Raw genomic sequence first — 23,779 nt, 5'->3', positions numbered from 1 at the left:
ATAAAAAGGGTTCTTTTTCATGCATTTCGATTGCTTATATTTCCACTGTACTTGTTATATTCTTTTTCGCTGCAGTTCTTGAGCTTTTTAGAAAATGAGGGATATACATTTAAAATATTTATTCTGTATTCCATTTAGCTTTCTGCTGCCATCTTGCCCTGCACACGGAGGCATCTAATAGCAACCGGAAGTGTTTAAATTGTTTACTGTTTCTCTCTATGGTGTGCGGTGAAAGCAGAGGTAAATAGTAATGGTGGGGTCCTCCCCCCCCCCGCTATTTCCCGTTTTGAGCGCGTTGCATCCTGGGAAGATGGCGGCGCCTAGCGCGTGAGACGAGCGTTGACTGACAGGCGGAGGCAAGGTGAGGTATTGGAGTGACCGTTAGAGGCGGGTGGGGAGGGCTTGACTGGTTTTTGCGGGGGGAATTTCGAGCTGACGACCCTCAAGTAGAGCGTAGGAGGCTCAGCAGCGCACTCTGTCCCAGTTAGGAAGCTCTTTTGTGACTCTTGCGCAGAAGTCCTGGCCAAGGGGGCTCCTGAGCATGTCTAGAGTTCATTCTCATTTATTCATTTAAAAGCGTCGCCCCCCAAAAAACAAACACACACTAAGGCGGGCTCCCAGAGCCCCTTCCAGAGATCAGCCCTTGCTCTCGACTAGCAATCTGAGATACGTGAACGATTGGAAGGAAGAAGAATTGAAGGAAGGAAGGTGGGAGAGAAAGCAAACTTGGGCTAGTACCTGTAGTTCCTAGCTAGTAGTTCTTCAGACAAAAGGATGCAGGAGCATGTGCAGAGTTCCCCACTGGGAAAGAAGCCATCCTCTTGATCTCTCCCCCTCTCCCCCCAAAAAAGAACCTAAGACTGAAATGGTCATGAGGATATGCAGAGTTTCACCTCAGGGAATGAAGCCAGCCTCCCTCCCTCCAAAAAGAGAACATAAGGGCAAGGATTTAATGTGCACATGCAGAGTCTTTCCGTCTAACATCCTTCGGACATCCAGCGAAACTGGATATTGGAACATTTGAGACGGATAAAAGGAGGTGCTGCTTCATACAGCACTTAGCGGAATTATGGCGTTTCTCCCGCAGAAAGCAATGAAATTCACTAACCTGGATACTTATCAAAGAGGACTGGACACATTCATGGAGGAGAGGGCTATCAATGGCTACTAGCCATGATGGCTCAGCTCTGCCTTCACAGTTGGAGGCAGCAATGCTTCTGAATACCAGTGGCTGGCAACCATGTGAAGCGGGAGTGCTCTTGTGCTCAGGTCCTGCTTGAAAGTTTCCCACAGGCATCTGGTTGGGCACTGTGAAACCAGATGGGCCATTGGTCGGATCCTTGCAGGCTCTTCTTACATTCTTATGTTTTGTGCTGGAAACATGTTGCCACTTTAGTAACAGTTTGAGAGTGTTGTGGGCCGCGAGGTCTAGAGTTCTGAAGAGATTACATTTTTATCCCACCATTCCAAGAAGCTAGGGATCCACATACATGTTCTCCTCACCTTCACTAGTTGTATCCTCACAAGAACCCTGTGAGGTAGGTTAGACTAAGAGAGGACAATTGCACCAGGGTCACACAGTGAGCCTGGGTCTTCCTAATTTCAAGTCTAAGACTGTTTTATTTGGTATTGTATATTAGATTGTTTACAGTATGTGACTATAGTGTACCTTAATTTTACAACAAAAGAGTTTTTTAGTACCTTAAACTCTTTTGCTGCAACTGATTCCCCTGGAATGTATTTTTACAATAATGGTAAATATTTGTAACATTGTGCGTTAATATGTTTCAGTGGTAGAAGTAGGAACTAGTAAATAAAATGTGTGGAAGCAAAATGAATAAATCAGATTAAGTCCTATGTCCTTTCCTTCTCCACCCTACAAAGAATTCTCACTTCGTCCTCCCCTCTGGGACAAGACTAAGAAACTGTCCGAAAGACCAACGGTTATGTGTCTAAACCTGGAGAAGGTACAACATACCAGATTCTAGTCCTGACTAGGAGTTACAACTAGGAGCTGACTAAGATAGCAGGAATTGATTGATTGAAGTAAGGTGCTTGGTTCAGGTCTCACCTGTTTGCCTTATCTACACAGGAATAGCTTGGTCACCATTACATACTTCTGCATTAAAACAGCATCATTTTTACATGGCAGTCTGGAGTGCCATTCACTTCCAACATACACATGCATACTGCTTTACAAAAGCAGCCACTAAACTTCATGTAATGCATTATGATGGCACATGGCAAATTCCTATGGCAGAAGCATTCAAGGCTTAGTTTTGTTAACCACAGCATTTATTTTATGCATTCAAGATTCTTCTATCCTGCTATTTTTTTTAATCTGGAGCTCAGGATGGCTAACAATTAATAGATAAGCAATTATACAAAGCAATACTCTAATTTGCACCACAAAGCCATAGCAGCAGCAACTCAACAGCAAATAATAATATCAATAAAACAACACCTAAAAATAATTTATCTCCTTCTAAATGGTAACTTCTTTCCTTTTGCCGTAGTTTTCTGATAATGAATCAAAAGCTAAAGATCATCTGAATAAAAGCGTTCCTCAAAACAACAAACCAGGGCAAGAATGAAGGTTTTTTGTGGAAGAGCCAATCCAACCACTGGAGCGGTGGAGTGGTTGGAGGAAGATGAGAACTATGATTATCATCAGGAAATTGCAAGGTATAGTGGGAGTTGGCTTTTATTTCATGCATTATTGTGACAGGCCAGTGTATACTCAACATGTTGGATTTAGACCTGATGAGTCCTGGATTCAAATCAATGTGCAGCCACATAAGCATACTGGTTGGCGTTGGGCGCAGCCTAGCATGTTTACCAGATCGTTGTGAGACTGGCAGTGGGGATATGTGTGCTACCTGAGCTCTTGGGGGTGGGGGTGGGGAATAAAAAACTGATAAAAAAACTGTGATGAAAATGAAACTTGAATGAAAGAGTGAAAAAAGGTATCTAATAACATCATAAAGTTTTTGTTTGTTTAACAAGGAACTCTTGAGTTAGTTCAACACAGTGCTAAAGATGGATTCAAATAACTTTTATATTTCCAAGGAGGAAGTGCTGATTGGTTCTTTGTGCCAGCATCCTTTCGTGCAACCTATGACCTTTGGCACTCGGCACATTCTAATCTACTTAGTCTTTGAAGAGCTTCTTAAATTACTATTTTAAGACTATGACGTGACAAGGAACATCCCCCCTACCTTTCTTTCTCATGCATGCATACCTTTTTGTTTTAAATCATGGGAGGATGAGACTGTTAATGGCTACTAGTCATGGTAGTTGTGTCAGAGTATCATCATGAATATCTGAGGCAGTATGTCTCTGAATACAGTTGGTTGGGGATCATGAGCAGGAGAGTGCAATAGCACTTGTGTCTTTCGTGTGGTGCCCTATAAGCATCTGGTCATCCCATCTGAGAACTGAATGCTGGACTAGATAAGGCTATGGTCCAAGTCAGCAGGGCATTTCTTAAGTTCTGATAAAAGTTCTTCAAAACTCAGAAAATAGCTCACTACTCTGTGATTTATTTTTTCGGTTGGTTCTAAAATAAAGGTATTGATCCCTCATTCCTTTTAAAATAGGATTGATAGTCTAGAACTGAAGAAAACAAAAAGTGCACATTTAATCTGAGCTTGTTGCAGGATCCCATGTGTTATACTCTATGGCTATCTCCTGACTCTCCTTCAGAAGCTACAGCCTTGTTGTCCTGGACTTTAACAGTATGCAGTGCAAGTGGGGAAAAACTGAACAAAATCCTAGTAGTATATAGCAACAACCCTAACATAGCATGGATCTTACACCTTAGCCCTATGCCTTTGTACTCAGCAGTACATCCCACGCAGCACAAGGGAACTTACTCCAAAGTAAGTTTCCATAGGATTTCATCCTTTAGCTTCCTGCAGTTAAGGTTCATCTTCTTGTGAATAGCTGGTAATAACTTTTAACGGGATGACTCACCATTTGTCAAGCCTACAGAAGGAGAAAGCATCCTCAATTGTACAGCACTTTGTTGGTTGCATATTTTAATAGTAACACTGGTCCTGTTTGTCTGAACTGTTTTTGATCTGTAATCTAAACTCTCTTACAGGTCGTGTTATGCAGACATGTTGAATGACAAAGACAGAGTAAGTAATTGTTGTTTTCTTTTTTAAAAAGTTGATTGTTGGGATTCTGAAAGTTGCCTCATTAGCTTCCATTACCTTGACTTTGTTCCACTGGCTTATAGTATCATAGAATGATAGAGTTGTAGAGTGGGAAGGAACACTGAGGGTCATCCCATCCAACCCATTGCAATGCAGGATTCTCAACTAAAGCATCCATGACAGATGGCCATCCAACCTCTGCTTAAAAACCTCCATTGAAGGAGAGTCCAACACTTTCTGAGGCATTCCATTCCACTGTTGAGCAGCTCTTACTATCAGAACATTCTTCTTTTTTAAAATAATGTTTTTATTTATTTTCATGGTACAGAAGATAATGTTTGAGAAAACAATTGTTAAAACAGTAAACAACAAATAACTTGTCCTGACAAAATTACAGACTTTTATCATGGCACATGTCAAAATTTAATTTGATTAAGAGATAACGCCACATTTTCCCGTGAGTGTAGTTGGAATTTTCTTTCTTGTAACTTGAAGCTGTTGTCTTGCTTGTTTCTCATACTCTGTGCATTAGTATAGACACAACTGAAACCATGAGTCATTCCCTCCAGCTGCTTCCTTCTTGCAGTTTCTTGCCCCTTTAGCAGGTTTTTGTAGCACCGCCTCAGTTTCCTGTGAAGCTATTATTCCTGGTACCAGGTGTTCCCCTGTTTTCTGTAGTATTGTCCCTCTCTCCCTCAGGATTTAGTTTAAAGCTCTCCTGATCAGGTTTGTGAGACTATTAGCAAACACATTCTTGCCAACTGCTGTGCGGTGCAACCCATCTCTTCCCAGAAGCCCTTTCTCAAGGAAGCGACTTCAGTATCACAGCCACAGGGTCTTTCTCCCTTTTCCGGTGACACATTCCTGGTGGGTCCAAAACTATTTAAGGGAAAACTTACAACACTTTTATTTTTAATGAGTTTGTGGTCTTTCAGCTGCATTTTATATTATTTCTGTGATAGCCCCTTGAGATCAATCTTGCCAGCAGTTCCTATTTTCTTACCATCATGAATATGAGATCAAGGCATTTCCTGTTTGTATAAGTTTAAGACAGCATAGAATTTTAAAGAGAAAACAAAGGCTTTGAGGTTGGCTTTTCGAGGTTATTTGTTTGATGGATAATTGAGCAAGATGACTAGACTTGTAGAAAACAATCAGTGGTTCAACACTATATTTTGACTAACACTTTTATTTTAATTTGATTTTAATAGAATGATGTGAAGTTTTAGTGCTAAATTTGGAGAAACAAAGCATAGATTACTTTAAAATGCATTAGTTAGTTGATTCAATTTCCTTTGGATCCTGTCTAGTCATGAGTGCATTTTGATAATGAACCCTCTGTGAACATTCCATCTGCTTATCAAGGGCTTCTGCGATATTCATGTACCCTGCTCTCTTCAATAAAATTCCTTTTCAGATGGCAAGATTAAATATTCTTCAAAAGAAGCCCCCAGTGATTCTCAAAAGGTTTTTTTTTTAAAATGAACTGTTTCAAAATTAAATCTTGACAAAGCTAAGAAATGTGTTTATTATCTCACTAGCTTTTTTGGGTAGCTGTTCCTTTAATTAATTTTTTAAGAAGATGACATTTTTTAAAAAAAAAAGATGTCAGGGATCAAAAAGGCCTGTCAGAAATCACTTCCTGAAGGGAATTTTGTCCATCTGTATCAGGCTTTTAACACTTGCAAATTCCCAGGTGTCTCTATTTTAAAAGAGTTGGCAGGAAAAGGATGAAAAATTGTAGGCAAACTAACCATTTCACTTAAAGCAGTGCAAAGCACCCCAAGCCTCTGCTGCTGTGTATTCCAATATTTAGAGGGTTTAAAAGTTTTATTTAGAATTAAATACTTAAAGAGGATTGGGAACGAGAGTAATGGGAATATCAGTTGTTCTTAAAGTGCTGGGGCTGCATTCTTGTGAATAGTATTTAGCTTTAGCTTTTCCTCCCTTTAATGTTTTCAGACATTTATCATGGAGATCATACTGAATTTATCAGGCTTCTAATAATTGTACTGCAAACAAAATCTTATGGATCTGCATATTGATCATCCACTGAAAAGATAATGCCTTTTAACCCACGACATTTAAATGCTTGCAGATTCAAATTTATTAACCTTGGAGGGCATGTGTCTCACATTTAAACAAACATTGGTCTTGTTGAAGTAACTGTCAGGTTTGTCTCTTTCCACAGAATGCAAAGTATTTTCAGGGTATTCGTGCTGCAGTGGACAGAGTGAAGGAAAGAGGAGACAGAGCCATTGTCCTAGACATTGGGACTGGCACTGGACTCTTGTCTATGATGGCAGCTACAGCCGGGGCAGATTTCTGCTATGCTGTTGAGGTAGGTGTCATTGCTCCCCTGTCCCTACGTACCATATAGAAATCAGCTATGCAGGAGGCAGATCCTTAAAGCAGATTTGTAAACAAAATTGTATGTGATAGGGACTAATATTGCTTTGGTCTGTGTGGCTCTCTTTTGTTCCTGAAACGTTGCATTAATATTTAGTGTTTGTTGTCCTTATCGTTGCTAGTAAAGCACAGTGTTCAAGAAACTTCACTTTGGATGGTGCATTTCAGTCTACTTTGTATTCCCCATTCCTTGAAAATGGGGCAAAGCAACCAAGGGATCTCTGAGCTTAATCCAGACTAGCTATGCTTAATATAGATGCTTAAACTATCCATGATTATTCATCCCATTGATTTTGATGGGGCTCTTCTAAGCATGAGTAGGTCTGGATCGCTGTATGGTGTCTTAGGAAAGTTTTAATGTTAGATATTTATTCAGAGTAATAGTGAAATGAATTTTAGTGCTTTGATTTTAATTTGGGTTTGTTTTTTGCTTTTGAAAAAGCATTGACTCATGAAAGGAGACTTTTTGGTCACTGGTGGTGTGTAGCCATCTGTTTCCCTCCTCAACTTTCGTTTCATATTTACATTTTGGCAAGGAGCAGTTCATTTCTGGCAGCTTTGGCGGTGGAAGGCAGTCTTGTTTTGCCAGGGTTCATGCCTTAATTAGGTACACATTTTAACATTGCCAGGAGGTATGTGCTTCATTGGAGGTCTCATTTGTGTTTTTGAGAAGGCAAAGTTAGATTTCTCAGTCTTTGCCAAAGAGCAGACTCTTGGCTCTTATTAGAAACCCAGTTTCTTTCTGTTGCCTAGACCAGTTAAAAATCCCATCCAACCTTTGTATGTATTGGATCTGAAACTGGGCACTAATGGAGTAATCCTATGCATGGCTGCTCAGACATAAACACCATTGAGTAATGTGTATAGGATTGAAGCCTAAGTGATTAGATCTTTCATGCAAGATGATAAAATATAGGTAGGGATTCTTAATATAAAACAGCAGTTGGTTGTTCTCATTTGTTGTGCTAGTTTGAATGCTTAATTTAACTTAGTAGTAGTTTTCAATTGTATTTTTCCCTTATCTGCCCAGGGCACATACATTTATGTTTAAGGTGTGTGATATAAACTATGTAAACAAACACATTTTTCATCTCCTTGGGAAAAGCCACAGACAGGTGCAACCCAGTACCTACTAAGTCTTCTATTTGGCAGGATTAAATGTGCTTAAATGTTTATCCTGTGGTAAGTAGTTCCCGTAACACAATACAGTAATTTTCTGGTGGTGTTTGCACCTTGAATGTAGGTGCCATTAGCTTGGTTGTGTTCTTGAGAGCTGGTGTAGTGTCATGGCTGTGTCTCTGTGCTGTGTCCTAGGAAGTACCTGATTCAAATGTTACTTCAGATCTATCTAAATATAAGAATTATTATACTGCAGGTCTTCAAACCTATGGCTGATACAGCTGTGAAGATAGTGGAGAAAAATGGCTTTAGCGACAAGATAAAGATCATCAACAAGCACTCCACTGAAGTCACAGTGGGGCCTGGTGAGATTAATGTGGACTGTATTCTCATGTTGCTTGGAACAAAGGATATCTTTATTTAGTTCTTTGTTTCATTAAAACAAATTGTATGCCATCCTTCAGACATGTTTTTGGGGCGGTTTACATATAATAGAGGCTGGCTTCCTCTGATTTCAAGGAAGGGAGGGGATGAGAAGGAAGAACAGAAGGGTCACAGCTGTATAGAAGAGAACAGAAGCAGTCCTGAGGCCATTCCCTATCTCCTATTTGAGGTGACTTAGCATTAGCACAGCAGCCTGCTTTGAAAAAGAAAGAGAAAAGAAAGAAACCAGCATACTCCTATTTGTCTTGTGCTATGCTTCCTAGATGGAGACATGCAGTGTCGCGCAAACATCCTGATAACAGAGCTTTTTGATACCGAACTGATAGGGGAGGGAGCTTTACCGTCTTATGAGCATGCCCACAGATGTCTTGTACAGGTAAGGAAGTGAGCACTGTTCACAGATGGTGTCATGTAACAGAAATTTTATTCTTGCAAGCTTGCAGATTGATTGTAACCAATCATTTCTTTGTTTTTGATCGGTTTTGTTACTGTTAGTTTTCACTGAAGATATTCAAAATGGCCTTCAAAATTCATAATAGACCTGTCATAATCTGTATCTGTGTTGGTTGCACATGGCTTAAGAAACAACTAACTTTGAGAAAGCTTTCACATATTTTTGGCACAAAAATGCAAAGTATAGTAAATATATGATTCTCTGTCCACTTGAGGACAAGCATCATTTAACTCAACAGGAATACGTTCCAAGTAAACATTATGGTATCAGACTGTGAGATAAATGGAAACGCATGTAAAGAGAAGGTTCAAAGGTATTGAAGAGTGGGCCTCATATTTACGCCCAGAATCCAGGTTTTATGTACAGCCTATATATTTTCTAAGAAGTTCACATTTCAGAGCTTGCTTTTATTCCAAGGGCATATAATGAACCTTGCTCAGTTTCCTTTCTCTTTGTTTTCAAATGATTAGGAAGGATGTGAGGCAGTGCCTCACAGGGCAACAGTATACGCCCAGTTAGTGGAGTCCCAAAGAATGTGGTCCTGGAACAAGCTATTTCCCATTCATATTCAAGCAGAAGATAGTGAGAAGATTGTTGTCTCACCACCTGAAATGGAGAACTGTCCTGGTGCTCCTTCAGTCTATGATATCCAACTGAATCAGGTGTCCTTGCATGACTTCACGCCTCTCAGTGACGTTGTTACAATGTTCAGGTGAGTGCCACTTTTATGTTATGTGTTTAAACCATTTTTATACTCCGCCTTTTAATCTTCGATTATCAAGGCAGCTTAAAACATCATTTTAAAACAATGCCTCATAAAATAATAAATAATATAATAAAACATAGTCTGTGGAAAATTCAAAGCCACACCAGAAACCCACAAAGGCCAAGGAAAACAAATGTTTCTGCTTGGTGGTCTAAAAGCCATCAGATTTGGTGCTAAATGAATGGGTGGTGGGCCTTGGTATCCACCTCATTTCAGCCAATGAGGCCCCTCAGAACCATGTCTCCTTCCTTGAAGAGCTTACTAATGGGATTAATATGGGAGAAGGTGGTCCTTCATATACCCATTTTGCAAGTGGGGTGGGTGGGAACCTATGACCCTCCAAGTGTTGCTAGACTGCAACTATCATTCCTGGTCATGCTAATGGAGATTGATGGGTTAGAGCTCCAACAGCATCTTGAGGACTATATGTTCCCCACCCCTTATTTAGAGATTTATAGGTTAAAACTTGCACTCTGAATTGTTCTTGAAGGAAACTGGTAGCTTGTTTGTTTGATGGTTTGTTTGTTTAAGTACTTGTCCTTACACAGACACACCTGGGTATCATATATATTATAAATACATTTAAGAGGGACGTAGCAAACTCCTAAGATCAAATGGTTGATGGTATACGAAGTTGTTGGTGAGAAGTTGCTGAGCACTTTAATGCATTGTGATGTTTCATTGATGACTGACTGCTGCTGCTCTTGGTTAAAAACTGTCAGATGCAGTTTCAATTTCTACAATTTTTAGAAGAGCTCTGTTCAGTTCCATCGTTGTGTTTATCAATTCTGCTCTGTGTGTATGTTTGTGGTTAGAATCACAATGTTTATTTCTGCCTAACAACCTGAATGAAAATAAGTAGCTATTTAAAATGAACTGATTGCAATTCATTATTTTCCACAGTGTAGATTTCAGTAAGCCAGTAAGCCGAGCCTCTGCCTACTACACAGTACATCTGGAGGCCATAAAGTCGGGCAAAGCCCAAGTGGTCCTGTCCTGGTGGGATATTGACATGGACCCCGCTGGGTCAATAAAATGTACGATGGCCCCATATTGGGTGCAATCCACCTCTGAAGATATCCCGGTAATGTACTGAACCTCTTGTAAATTCTATTGCCTTCCTAATATTTTAATGCTGGCAGATTGAACTAAAGCCATATATGTGGGCAGATGCTAATTTGTCCAGCTCTGTAAAATGTGCCATTTTCACTTTTTGGCCTAATTCGAATTTGACTCCGGACATTCACCAAGGGAGGGGAACAAAACCAAGTCCATGTGCAATTCCATACAGGCATCTCATTTGACTTGGGTCACCACCCCCTGTGCAGGCATTGTTAGTATGATAGGCATGAGTGGATGTTGTGTGCTGACATAGCATGTTTAGAGGCCAGTGATCTAACTTACCCAAGGCACCAGCTGCATGAACGTCTGCATAGTTATGCTTTTGGAATTTTTTGTGCATGTTGTTTGTTGCATCTTAGTTGGACCATAATTCAATATTGCTCAGCCTTTAGAGAATGCTCATAAAGATTCTAAAGATTTGTGCTAAACTTTCAGAAGTAAACTAGTTCTCCTAAAATTGTCCAAATCTTGATAATAATGTCCCTAAGTATATGGCCGCTTGCAGTTTTTTAGCTACTTACTGCCATGGATGGAGTTGTACAAAAATAAACAATGCTCTATGATTGCAGCAGGTTAGTGACTTTAAGTAAGATTAGGATTCCATTGGATTTGCCATCTCATCTTCTTTTGACTTTTCTAGCATAGAATGCATCAGGGTAGGCAATATGATTTCTGCAATTCCTAATTTCACTAAAGAAAAGGTATGTTTTTGGACATTGTGGTTATAGAAATGAATGTGAAAGGTGACAGCAGAACATTAAATAAAGGCAGACGGGTGATGTTAAATCTCCATGAATCCTTTAAACAATAAGAGATTATGTTGCTGTGAATGTTTCCTCATGATTACATTGTAAAACAGGCAGTTCCCAGCATTAAAGCTGTATCAGGGTAAACCTTGAGTGGGGTTGTTTAGGTATGAACAAGCATTGGAGCTTGCCCAAATTGTGTTCTTTATTTCACTCCTTTACTTTCTCCTGTATATCTTTGTGTCACATCCTTGGCACTATATGTCACTTGGTTGTCAGACAGGGATCCTGCCAGCATTTGATGTGTTTCTTTCTGTTGAATGCATAAGCATCCACAGCTGTAGCCCAATTGCTTTGCATGCAGGAGGTTCCATGTTTAATCTCTAGCATTTTCAGTAGGGCTGAGAAAACGGAGTTATCTGCATTATCCCATTGCCATTTACTGTTTGGTTTTTTTATCCGACACAATCCATTTTTATTTTGAATTACTAATTGTCTGCCCCTTTTCCATTTTGTTTAAACCTTTCCAGTGGAGAGATCATTGGATGCAGTGTGTCTATTTCCTTCCAAATGAAGAACTTGTTCTCCAGGGCCAGAGTGTGGGCCTGACAGCCTTTCATGATGACTACTCTGTGTGGTATAAGCTTCAAAAAGGCAGGTAACTAAAGATAGGAGGCAGAAAGGGATACTCATGATTAAACAAAGAATGTCAGGCTGGGATAGTTTGTTTTCTCAGTGAATATAAGTTGGGGAGGGTTGCTCTCCCAGTCCATGAATGGCCATAGGTGTTGTACTAGGCATAGCTGGTAAAAACCATTTATAATGTAAACATTATTTGGGGCAAACAGAAATGAGTTGGTTTCATTCATCCAAATGTTTTTAGAAATGAAGATGCCACAACTGCTATCCAAGTTGAAAGTCCTGTGTGTAGGTGTCAGGCCCACCTGTTGTGGAATAGACCACGGTTTGGAGAACTCAACGATCAGAATCGAACAGCGCAGTATTTACAGGCTCTGCAGAAAGTGAGTAAGATTTCCCAAATCCAATATGGTATCTTCTTGCCTCAATCTCTGCACATTAGGCATCACTTCACTGATTTTGGGTGAAGAGCTGTGTACATGCCTGCTTCTTTTTTTAGCTTATTAGAAGAGATGGTGAGTCACAAAGCCAGCATACTGTTTTGCTTATTCACTGTTGATACTTGATGTACCTCCTGTTGCAGGGAATTCTGTATGGTTTTTAATGCAATGGACCAATACAGCTATCATTCTGGAAAGCAAGTGAAAGTAATTTCTTTCTGACTTTAGTGTGCAATGCACAAGAGAACAAAGCAGAAGTCCACCAATTTGTTTTTAAATAGCTGGGGAAAACCACACAACCTGGTAAACGAACAAAAAACAAAATCAGATTATATTTATTAAATAAAATACTGCCTCTTCCATTTGTTCTGTAACTACGTAGAAATGCCAGGATGAGCAACAACAAAATGAACAGGAAGGTAGGAACTCAGATGGGACAGAATAATGGGGCAACTGCAGGAGATGTTGGGGGCTGCAAGTTGCCTACCTGTGACTTAAGAATTTAAATCTCTTGTAGTGTCTGTTGTAGTGTCTAAAGATATGCCTGTTAAGACCTTGCCTATCTTGAGATGCTATGAGAGTTGCTAAAATCTCTCTAAGCAATACAGATAAAATAAAAATCTACAAGGAACCAAGGAGCAGGTTGTTTTTCTTTTTAAAAAAATCATTTATAATTATTTGATTTTTAAAGTGATGCTTGGGAACATTTTTTTGTTTAATGATACAAACTTGTAAAAAGATAGATTTAACTATACAAGCCTAAGTTAGAGGTTGAGTTTTCCAGTTAGAGCAAGTATAGTGTTGAACAGCATATTTGATCAGCGAGCCTGTCAGCTAAGTTTGTCCTTCGGTTCCATCTGGTTGCCCTGTCCTCTGCACTTGAAGTAAATCTTCTTTTTAAGTCTTTTGTGCTATCTTTTCATCAGCACCTAATGACTGAAATATGGTGATTCATTGATAAAATTCCACAGCTCCATTGCTTAGCCTTAGTTATAGCGAATTTATGTATGTATGTCTGGCAAAGTGGGTTTTATCTCATACCAGTGAATGCCATAATAAATCTCTGTGACAATTTAAAAGGCACCTTTCCTGAATTGTATAATGGACTAACGTGGGTGGAGGGTGTGGAGAGGAGAATGTGACTGTGAAGCTGGGTCATAATTTGCCAGGCATGGATTACACAGAACCAGCATTTTGTCAGCACTGGATGTAAAAACCTTACAAACAATTTTTAATCCTTCCTAACTACTAGGGCAAGAGTAGCGAAAGTAGTGTCCTCAGTCAGCATGTCCAATGGTCAGGGATGATGGGAGTTATAGTCCAAAACATGTGGAGGGAACCATTTTGGCTATCTTTGTGTTAGAATATGATGGTGGGATCCTTAAATAGCATAGAGAGGACTGTTAGACCAGAACTTCAGATAGCCTTCTGCCCAGTTTCTTTGAATGGACATTGAAGCTGTGTGTTTCTGTTGGCTACTTTCACCAGGTATTGCAAACCACAGTTGCTCAAGTATCAGTTCCTGGAAACCACAGGAGGGGCCAATGCTGTGACATTCAGGTCTTGCATGAGGGTTTCCCACAGGCATCTTATTGGCCACTGTAAGCACAGGATGCTGGAATAGATGGGCCACTGGCCTAATGCCATAGGCTCTTCTTGGGTTCCTATGTACTCTTTCAAAAACTGCTTTGTTTTTCACTTTCCTTCATGACCTGACTTGGCTAACTGGATCATGTCTTGGTGTAAAATGAAAAAGAACATGGATTTAAAAATTGAGTCCATAAATATGTATGTTTTATAAATATAAATATAAATATATAATGTTTTGTGGGATTCCTCTCACAAGTATTTACCTTTCTAATGTAAAACATGCATCCTTTGCCTTAAAATGTCATGAATTCTACTTGAAACATGGAGATTTTAGACAGCTTTTGGGATGCAACAATGCTTAGTAATTTCAAACAAGTGAATGTGTCAGTCCTTAATCAGTGACCTTTTGCATCTGGAAAGGAGGAAACTGCTGACAGCTTGTCTTTTCGCTCTGAAGGTTCTGAAGCCAAACAGTGTTTGCCTCAGCATCAGTGATGGCAGCCTCCTTCCTGTGCTGGCTCACCATCTTGGAGCAAAAGAGGTACAACCCCACCCCCAGTCATTGAAATGTTTGCTATTTTTAATATGTGCTGACTCTTCAATTCCTTTATACATTTTTTTAAATTTTATGTTATGTTATATCTATTTATCTTAAGTGCTTTTCCTTAAGAGCCGTCTGTGGCATTTGTTTGGTCTTCCACAACTCTTCTGAACACTGAAATTGCTCCACTCAGTCTCAGTTGCGGCCTCTTACTCCCAGAACTAGTGGGAGTAACTAGTGTTCTTTATTTCAATACCTCTCTTCAAACCTCCAGCACCCCCACCTTTTTTTAGATGCTTTGGCACCCTTTCGTCCTCATCTCCTCCTGAAACAAAGTAAAAATATTTGCATTTGCCCATGCCCATCCCTTGTTAGTCTTGTTTCTCTTGGAACAGCCTTCTCTGTGTTGCATCCATTACTGGCAAAATTTAGCTTGTAAGTTCCTTGGGTACAGACCTGTTACTGTTATCAGTATACATTTAGTTTTGCAGAGTATGTTACTCATGATAACAGTTATCCAGCTGACTGACTGGAGTAGGATTCTTAATCCCCTAGGTCCTGCTAAGTTATGTAGATAGATAGATAAAATTTATTCGCATTAGCCAACGGCCTTAGCAACATAAAACAAGCAATATATACAGTTAAAAAGACAACAGTGGGTAAAAAGGGCAATCAAATGACCAAGATTATCGTTCAGATAGTGGCCCTTAATCTCATTGCACCCTCGATAAACCTAGCAACCTTTGCTGTTGTCTGATTATTTTGATCTGATAAAAGAAAGAACAATGTGGTCGCAGATGGGCGACCTGGGATGGTAAGTTAGAGTGGGGTGATGATCTCATTCCTCAGATCTTTATAAAGGGGACAGGACAGGACAGGTATAGCTCAGTGGCAGAGTATTTGACTGCTAAGTTATATAATGGAATGGGCCATGCCATGCAGTATTTGTGCATGTTTATATATTTATTTATGTATTTAATTATTTTATCGAGATTACTTAAGTAGATCGCTGCTTATTTGAGCAGTTAATTGCTATGCAGGACATTCTTGATGTTCTTTGTAAGTCTTGCTCTTGAGTCTTTATTGGCTGCTTGCAAAGTGGAGCAGGGCAACAGACCATACATAACCAAGGGGTGTTACACCAATCAGAATGGAAGGGAGAGCATCATTCAAGGATAGGAGTTTCCCAGTGAATCACCAGTGTGGTCCTTTCATTGCTCATGGGACAGGTATTCCTTCCCAAATTTCCACCCAAAATTGCAGGTCTGATTAAGCCAGTGTATTCTGTTCTTCTTCTAGGTGTTTACACTGGAGAGCTCTGCAGTTTCTCATTCACTCATGCAGAAAGTAAGTAATGAATATTGGAGTCATATCTGCATGCAACTGCTGTCTTATGTTTGTTACTCCTTCTGTTTATTTTGTTTTCTTTTGTAATGGCAAAAGTGCCTGCCCACTATGAAAGTAGAGAACTTTAGTTACCCAAAATAAGTCATTTTACATTTCAGAATGTTTTTGCGTTACATAGTTAGGAAGAGGTTTCATTCTTGGACAGCAGTAAAAAACAAAACACTAAGACCTTTCTTCTTTTCTTTTTCATAAAAAAGATTTTTAAGGCCAATCATCTAGAAGATAAAATTAAAATAATAGAGAAACATCCTGAATTGTTGATCTCTTCAGATCTTGAAGATAAAAAGGTAAGATAACTAAATGTCTGTGTGACCAAAACATTTTACTCTTTGAGAGGATAAGCTTTATCAAACAAAGCATGTCAAGAGGTATTTCCCTTATTAGTTGGCCGCTGAAGTTGTATGCAATATATAAAAGTTAAGTAGTAGCTCCACTACTGGTCTTTAGAGTTGTGAGGTAGTTCACACATAAACGGAAACCTTGGTTTGACACTTCTTGAACAAGTATTCAGGAGCTTTGTGGCTCTACACCATGGTTTGATCTCTGAACCCACTCAGTATGTTGGGCAAGACTGAGAAGATACAATTACCTCTTCCAAATTGACTGGCAGTTTAGTTTTTGTGTTTGTTATGGCTTTTATAGCTAAACAAATAAAAATACTACTACTACTACTACTACAAAAATGTGTTAAGGGCTTTCTATGTTCAATCAAGCTCCAAAGTACTGTGAAATTGCGGCTGTTATGGGCCATACCATTTATAGATGCATTACGTAGGCAATATGTCATGGTATGAGTTTAGTTCAATCTTTACCATCATCTTAGAGCTGGCTGACTGGCTGGCAGTGGCAAACCCAGGTCCAGTTCATTGGAATTGACACATGGAGTCCATGCAACTGAAGCTACCATTCTACATTGCATGTACCCAACTGGCAACTAATCCCACCTATGCAGAATGACAGACTTGGAAGGCCTGCCAAATGGTACAAAGTGTGGTCTGTCACCCTGTTGCCCATCTGAGCCTCTTGTATGTTTTCCCCCACCCCAAGGTGTCACTTTTAATTGGTGAACCCTTCTTCTCTACGAGCTTGTTGCCATGGCACAATTTATATTTCTGGTACGCCCGGACAGCCCTGGCAAGCCACCTGACAAGCGATGTGACTGTCCTGCCCCAGTCTGCTTCACTTCACATGATGATTGTGGAATTCAAGGTAACAAAACTATGTCTGGTTTCTGTTTTGCCCCCAGGGCAGTGTGGGTGGGTTTAGTTACAATACTATACTTTGTTTATTTAAAAAAAAATTGCACTTCATCATTTAGCCAAAAAGTCTTCCAGATTGCAGCTACAAAATCAGTAGTAAGATAGTTCCTTGGACTTACACTCTAAAAAGACATGACACACAAGAAAAAGAGAAGAGGGGGAAATGATCAGTTCCTAATGATACAGGTTCCTCAAAGTACAATTAATTATCTGGTTTTTATTAGTTTGTAACATTTTTCTTTAGTCCTCAAGTGATTTTTATCTTGATATATTAAGAGTTCATTTTTGGAGTGGTTTTAATATATGGATAAGTGTGTTTGACATTCTGGTCGTTTGACATTCTGTTTCTTTGAAACAATTTAATTCTCAAAATATAGCTGTCATATTCCTGGGAGTGATGAAATATACAGTTTTGATCCAATTTCTCATGTTTTAATTTAATTTTAAAACACTGAACAATAACATTGTGTCCCCCCCTTTTCTTTCCCCCTAGGACTTGTGGCGAATCCGCAGCCCGTGTGGTACCTGTGAAGGGTTTGATGTGCATATTATGGATGAGATGATAAAGGTTAGACTATCCTCCCTGTGTGTTGGATAAATGCCAACTGAATTAGAGATGTAGTTGTAGGTAAATTGCTTGTAATCATGCTTCTAGCCAACCTGTGCATTAAATGGGACATACAGTACAGGAATGGTTTTCAGGCTCATGACAGGATTTTTGGAGGCCAGACCCCATCAACCCCAATGTCATTTCTGCCCACCCCCAAGCTAAAGAATCTGGCAGGCATGAAACAAGCAGCGGCACTTTGTTGGTCTTTGGCATGTTTTCTCATTTAAGGGCTGAGAGGGGATCTGGCCATCTGAGAGGCACACTTTGTGCCGTCCTTTTTATGGCAACCACACTGACAAGGCTTAGGCAGTGTAACCACCCCTATCATCACAGCACAGCCCCTCCCAGTACTTTAAATGAGAGGGTGCTGCTGAACATTGCTCAAGTCACCACATATGGAATGAGGAGGCACCCCAAAAGTCTCTGATAACACAGAGCTCTCTGACTCTTCCTCTCATTTAGCAATGGGAGACACACTGACAAGAGCAGAAGCTGGGCTTGGCCCATGACACTTGCCCAGCTAAAGTGGGATAACAAGTTGCAAAAACTGAAACAAGCAGGAGTCATGTCTGGTTCATTGCCTGCCAGTTGGTCATCCTCTGATAACAAGATTTGATTCCTTCATAAAATATCGCTTAGTTTCTTTAAACATCATTTTCTGTTATGTCATTTTCAATAGCTAGGAAATGTAGTATTGGATCAAATCATGGCTGAGGTACCATTTATTTGGCAGCCCGACTGCACTGGCTTCCAATTAGTGTTTGGGCCCAATTCAAAGTGCTGGCTTTGACCAATAAATCCTTCAAATGGATCAGGACCACTTCTTCCCTTATGAACCACCCTGGACCCTGCAATCATCACTTGAGGCCCTTCTTCAGGTGCCTCCTCTGTGAGAGGTCCAGAGGGTAGCAACGTAAGAGCAGGCCTTTTCTGTAGTGGCTCCTCACTTCTGGAATGCGCTCCCAAAGGAGGTTTGCCTTTGGCTAATTAAAAAATCTATGACCTTTGTTGGATTTGTTTGTTATTTTGCTATATATGTATTTGTTTTTATATTTTAGACTGCCCTGTGATCTTCAAATAAATGAATGAATGAATGAATGAATGAATGAATGAGACTCTTGTAAGCGTGACTAAGTCTGGATTCCAACCATAGCTTCTTATCCTAGTTCTGAATAGGTGATTTTTTCCCCTTCAGGTTAGCTTGTTATAACACCCCCCTTCCTCCTCCCACAATCTGAGCAGCTCTGTTTGATGAAATCTGTAGCTTTCCAGGCATGACCTTTTCTTCGTTTATTTACTTATTATTAATGAGTCATCTATCTGCTCAAAGGAACCCGAGGTGATATTCAACATTTTAAAACCCAATACAAATCATTAAAATACAAACCTTACTTCTAACAATGTAATTTAAAAGCATATATACACACCCCATTAAAATAGTACAAATGCCTAGTATTAAAAATGCAGCAACAGAACAAATAGAGGGCCAATTAAATAAAATCTGCCACAAACAATAGAAAACAGTTCCAGTAGCAATTCCACAGGAGACAAAAGCTAGCAGACAAATAAAGGTCCAATGATGTTACTTAAAATACTGAATACTCCCACAAGAACTTTTAAACCACATCCTTCTTATGATGAAAATGAATGTTTGCAAGTCTTCAGCCTTCATTGTTCGAAAGCACAGGACCAATTAACTTAATTGCAAAAAATGTGTAGTTATTTGAAAGCACTACTTAGAAATGTCTGGGATGACAAGCTTAATGAGTTGTGCTAGCAGCTGCAAAGCTATAGCAAAGATTGCTGTAAAAAGGAAAATAGACTTGAGCGTAGTTGCAGAGAATAGAATTTATCAATTTAATTAAAAACAAACTCGCCTTATTCTCATACACACAGTCTGAGAATTTTGGACTGGCTGTAGCATGTGCTGGACAGAGAGAGCTGTGGGTTTGATTCTGCATGCTCATTCATTTAGTGCCTAGTCCAGCACTTTGCAGTATGCATTTCTGTCATCCATAAAATATAATACTTTACCTAGCCCAGATGTCATCCTAGAGAACAAACGCTAAGTTTGTAGAATATTTGGCCATTATGGTGAATAAACACATACACTCCAAATGGCAGAATCTGCTGAGTTTTCACCTGGCATTTGGTTGTTTTGACTTTTGGTATGTTCTTAGCTGGGCTAATAGCTTACCAGAGAATGCCTGGTTCTATAAATGAGTGAAATGTCTCTTTTCTTCACTTTAGAAGTGAAATAAATGTTACTGTCTTGACTTGCTAAAAGTTAATCTTGCCTCAGCATGTCAATGCTCTCTGAATATTTTAAATGAATACCTTATCTGTGAATATTCTAGCACTTCAATGCTTCCCTTTTTGTTTTCTTCCATAGAACTCCTTGGACTTCAGGGAGTCAAGGGAAGCAGAACCTCACCCGCTGTGGGAATACCCTTGCAAATCAATATCCAATCCACTGAAAATTTTGATATTTGACTTCTATCAAACTGTGCCAGAACACACTATCAAGAACGAAGGCATCATAAATCTGACAAAGTGAGTATCACCAAGAGAAAATGTGCAAGCCCTGTGCAGGACTGTGGCCACTGTAGCTCAGTCTTCTTTCTTTTCCATGCAGAATGCCCCAGGTTCCATTCCCAGCACCTCCAGGTAGGACTGGGAAATATCCATGTGAGAAACTGGAGAACCACTGTCAGTGTAGAAAATGGACAAATGTCCTAACTCAGTATAAAACAACTTCCTATGTTCCTAAAAGTGCAGCAGAATGGCTAAGAATCGTGCCATTACTTCACTGGATAGCCTTAGTTCTCTCTAGACCTCACATCTACAAATATAATATTGACCAACTTTGTGAAATTGTAAGGATTGCACTAAGGTGATATCTGAGGCACATTGAATACTCTAGAAGCACTAAGTGCATGCAAAGTCAAGTATTATTAACACACTTGATATCGCTAGAATTAGCATCTGTTCCAGTCTAGCTTTTGGATGGAAACTGCCCAGGTCACCCTGGCGGATCTTTGACAGGGACAGACAAGGGAATATGTCCCTCCTAATTCTCCTGGATCTCTCATTGTGTTTTTAATAGCCTGGTTGGAACCACATGCTTTTTAACATTCCCATGAATTTAGTGCCTGAGCCAGTATTAGCAATATGCCAAGCACACTCACCTTTACAAAAAAAAATATTAAAAAATCCCAGGGAATTGGTGGCTGCTCTAAAAAACAACCATAAAATTGGGACAGCATGACTGGATGACAAAGAAGGAGGAGGGGAAATTTCAGGGCCTAGAAATCAAAAGCAATAAACAAACATAATAAATAGACCCCATTATTTCAAGGGAGGTAACTTGGTATAAGATTGGGAGCTGAAATCAGATGGGTGTTTGAGATTTTAGAGCAACAGCATATTCATATCACTTTTACATTTAATAATGCATTTTTCTGAAGAAAACTTTTGTAGTTCTATAATTTGCTTAATAATAATTAACATATTTCATGTATGAGATAACATACTGCTCTTAATAAATAATGTATAAATTACATTTCAACATATGACTGAATCAATTTATAATGATGCTTATATCTCGTCTCCAAATATAGCCATCTGTTCCCTGGCTGATCATTTCTTTCTCAACCAGCGCACAGTGTGTGGTGTTACCACTGAACCAAATTATGGTGTTATCATTGTACCAGCTGTAAAGTATTGGAACATCCTGTGCAGTAAAGATCAATATTTGTCTCCAGCATGATTCTTGTTTAAACATCAGATGTAGATTTTTCAGACTGTATCATATAGCTTGTGCTAGCAAACAAGTCAATCACATCAGTTACACATGAGATATTTAAGCTAAGACCAAAATAGTAGATATTTGCATTAAAGTTTGAATCTTAAAATGAAAGACAGAATGCAAAAGAAGCTGGGTCCCACTTCATGAGTTATACTAAGCCAAACCATGGCTTAGCATGCATGTGGAAACGTGCCGGCTCCTGGAGAAGAAATTGCAAGCTTGTGGTTTAGCTTTCAGACAAACTACCATCTTGTAACTAAGGTTTGCTCTATGATATACAGCTTGTAGTTTGTCTGGAAGAGCTAAACCATGAGCCCAGCTTCACGTGACACACTAAGCCAAACCACAAATTAACTCACTGCAGCAGCAAAATGACTGGGGAGGTGAAAAATGGCTGCAGTCTCCTCTCCAGGAGCCCACATGTTGGCTCATTCATGCTATGCCATGGTTTGACTTAATATAGGCATGAAAGAGGGCAGAAAGATCCTGCTTCAGGTCTTTAATGTGTTACTGCAGTTACTGTCCTATATGCATCGTTTTGGTTCCTGCAAGAAATTTCGCTTACTTACTACATTCATCTGCCAGCTGATGGAAGTTTCAGGCTCCCATAGGTGTAACATTCATGCTCTTTCATCTCTCTGGCCTAAGCTGCTTCCGAGAAGGAAAGATACTATTCATATTTCAAAAAGAATTTGTGCGTATGTCAGTGTGTTGGTGTTCTTCAAAGTTAGCAGAAAATCAATACTTGAGGCTTTCTTTCTTTCTAGGACTGGGAAGAGCCACGGAGCGGTTCTGTGGATGGAATATCATCTGACACCCAGCATTTCTGTTACCACAGGGCTTGTGCAGGTTTCAAATGAAAAGGTATGCTTAATGCTCTTTCATCTTCACTCTGCTCCATATTGGTGGGGGGGGGGCGAGGGAGAAGAATGTTAATCTGAGTGATTCACTTCTATCTCATGGTTTGGGGCATTTTGGGGCTTAATCAGTCTTCTGTCTTCTCTGAAATGCTAGGCAAATTTATTTATTTAGATATTTTTCTACCGCCTTTCAGATTTCATCCCAAGGTGCTGTACAGCACATTAAATAATTTAAAACCGTAAGAATGAATAAAAATCCACAGAACGATAAAAAGACCAGAACAATCCAGGTTAAATTAAGACATGGTACCATATGCTGGAGTCAAACAACAGCAAAAGCCTGGGAGCAGAAGTGGTCTCCAAAGCTCAGTAATTCTGGCACCTGACTTTGCTGATGGGGGAAATGGTTCTATAGGGAAGACACCTCCACAGAGAAGGCTTCTTCTGTTTGCCAACATTTTATAAATGTTGTAAATCTGAATTCACAATTTTTCAGTGGAAACTATGTGCTTGGATGCAGTTTAGAAGCCTCATTGGAAACATGTATAAACTAGAGGCTATAATTCATTTGTGTCTTTCAGAAGTGTGACATCTGTCAGAGGTATTCTAGGATGGCTATGTTCCATTTTTTGTTAACACACTAGGCTCAAGATTTTGCTGCCAAGCCCAGAGCATAGGGGAAGTTCCCCCACTAGCCTTTTTTTAAAAGTGTAGCTTCTGTGTGTTTGTTGTAATTCTTACAGTCCAATCCAAGCATATGTACTCAGAAGTGAAACCTTGTGTGTGCAATACAACGTAAATTTATATAGGACTGCATCCTTAGAAATCTTGGAGGTAATCAAGTAATTGGCATTCCAGTTCAGCCCAGTTTGCTGTTTCCTCCATTCCAAAGAGCAAAATAATTTGCATTACCAAGTTATGCACCAGATGTCAGAAGTCCTAGGGACCTAGTCTGAAGGCATATAAGACCACCAACTTGTGGAGATTGGGTGCAGCAGTTCCCTGAATGTATGGAATTCAGACCTCATTGATAATAACAACACATTCTGTTATAATGCTGATACCCTAAAGTAAAGTGATTACTGTTGGTCTTGACAAATTAGCATACTGTATTTTTTTTTATCAGAGCTGATTATTTTTCTTCTGCTTGTTTCTGCAGGGCTATTGTCAATGGACTCCCCACTGCAAACAGGCTGTGTTTTTCTTCAGTTCAGATACTGGGTCAGAACCTCCCATTGATAACCCCTCTGCAGTTGCATACACCCTAAGCTTCAACCCAAAGACAGGCAATGTTATCATGGATTTTAAGCCCTTGGATTAATGTGGCAGCTTTCCAATCAAAAACCTTCCTGTTCCCCCTCCCCTCTTTTTTTTTTTAACCATTAATAAATATGTCAAGAGATAG

At 39.6% G+C, this 23,779-nt stretch overlaps 2 protein-coding genes across 6 annotated transcripts in view; one reads left to right on the top strand and one right to left on the bottom strand.

The window, feature by feature from the left end:
- Positions 1-23,779, bottom strand: part of SMPD3 (sphingomyelin phosphodiesterase 3) — a 351,886-nt gene that overhangs the window by 193,083 nt on the left and 135,024 nt on the right. The gene's annotated exons all lie outside the window — the stretch shown is intronic.
- Positions 222-23,779, top strand: PRMT7 (protein arginine methyltransferase 7). Of its 5 annotated transcripts, none has more exons than XM_083514985.1 (18): positions 222-361; positions 2,517-2,685; positions 4,106-4,142; positions 6,352-6,501; positions 7,945-8,053; positions 8,396-8,508; positions 9,057-9,298; positions 10,256-10,436; positions 11,751-11,878; positions 12,104-12,242; positions 14,347-14,430; positions 15,730-15,777; positions 16,035-16,124; positions 16,885-17,046; positions 17,590-17,664; positions 20,099-20,259; positions 22,282-22,378; positions 23,534-23,779. In XM_083514985.1, the coding sequence occupies exons 2-18, from the start codon at positions 2,591-2,593 to the stop codon at positions 23,693-23,695; spliced, it is 2,073 nt and encodes a 690-aa protein (XP_083371111.1). In that variant the 5' UTR covers positions 222-361; positions 2,517-2,590; the 3' UTR covers positions 23,696-23,779. The 5 variants fall into 5 exon arrangements, with proteins under 5 accessions (XP_083371111.1, XP_083371115.1, XP_083371112.1 ...); XM_083514989.1 differs by lacking the exon at positions 222-361 and adding an exon at positions 463-483; XM_083514986.1 differs by lacking the exon at positions 222-361 and adding an exon at positions 516-708.

Source organism: Podarcis liolepis (genome assembly GCF_965112155.1).
Source record: "Podarcis liolepis genome assembly, chromosome: 7".
In the NCBI taxonomy this organism is placed as follows: domain Eukaryota; kingdom Metazoa; phylum Chordata; class Lepidosauria; order Squamata; family Lacertidae; genus Podarcis; species Podarcis liolepis.
Note: the sequence above shows the minus strand (reverse complement) of the source record. Positions and strands in the feature narration are given on the sequence as shown.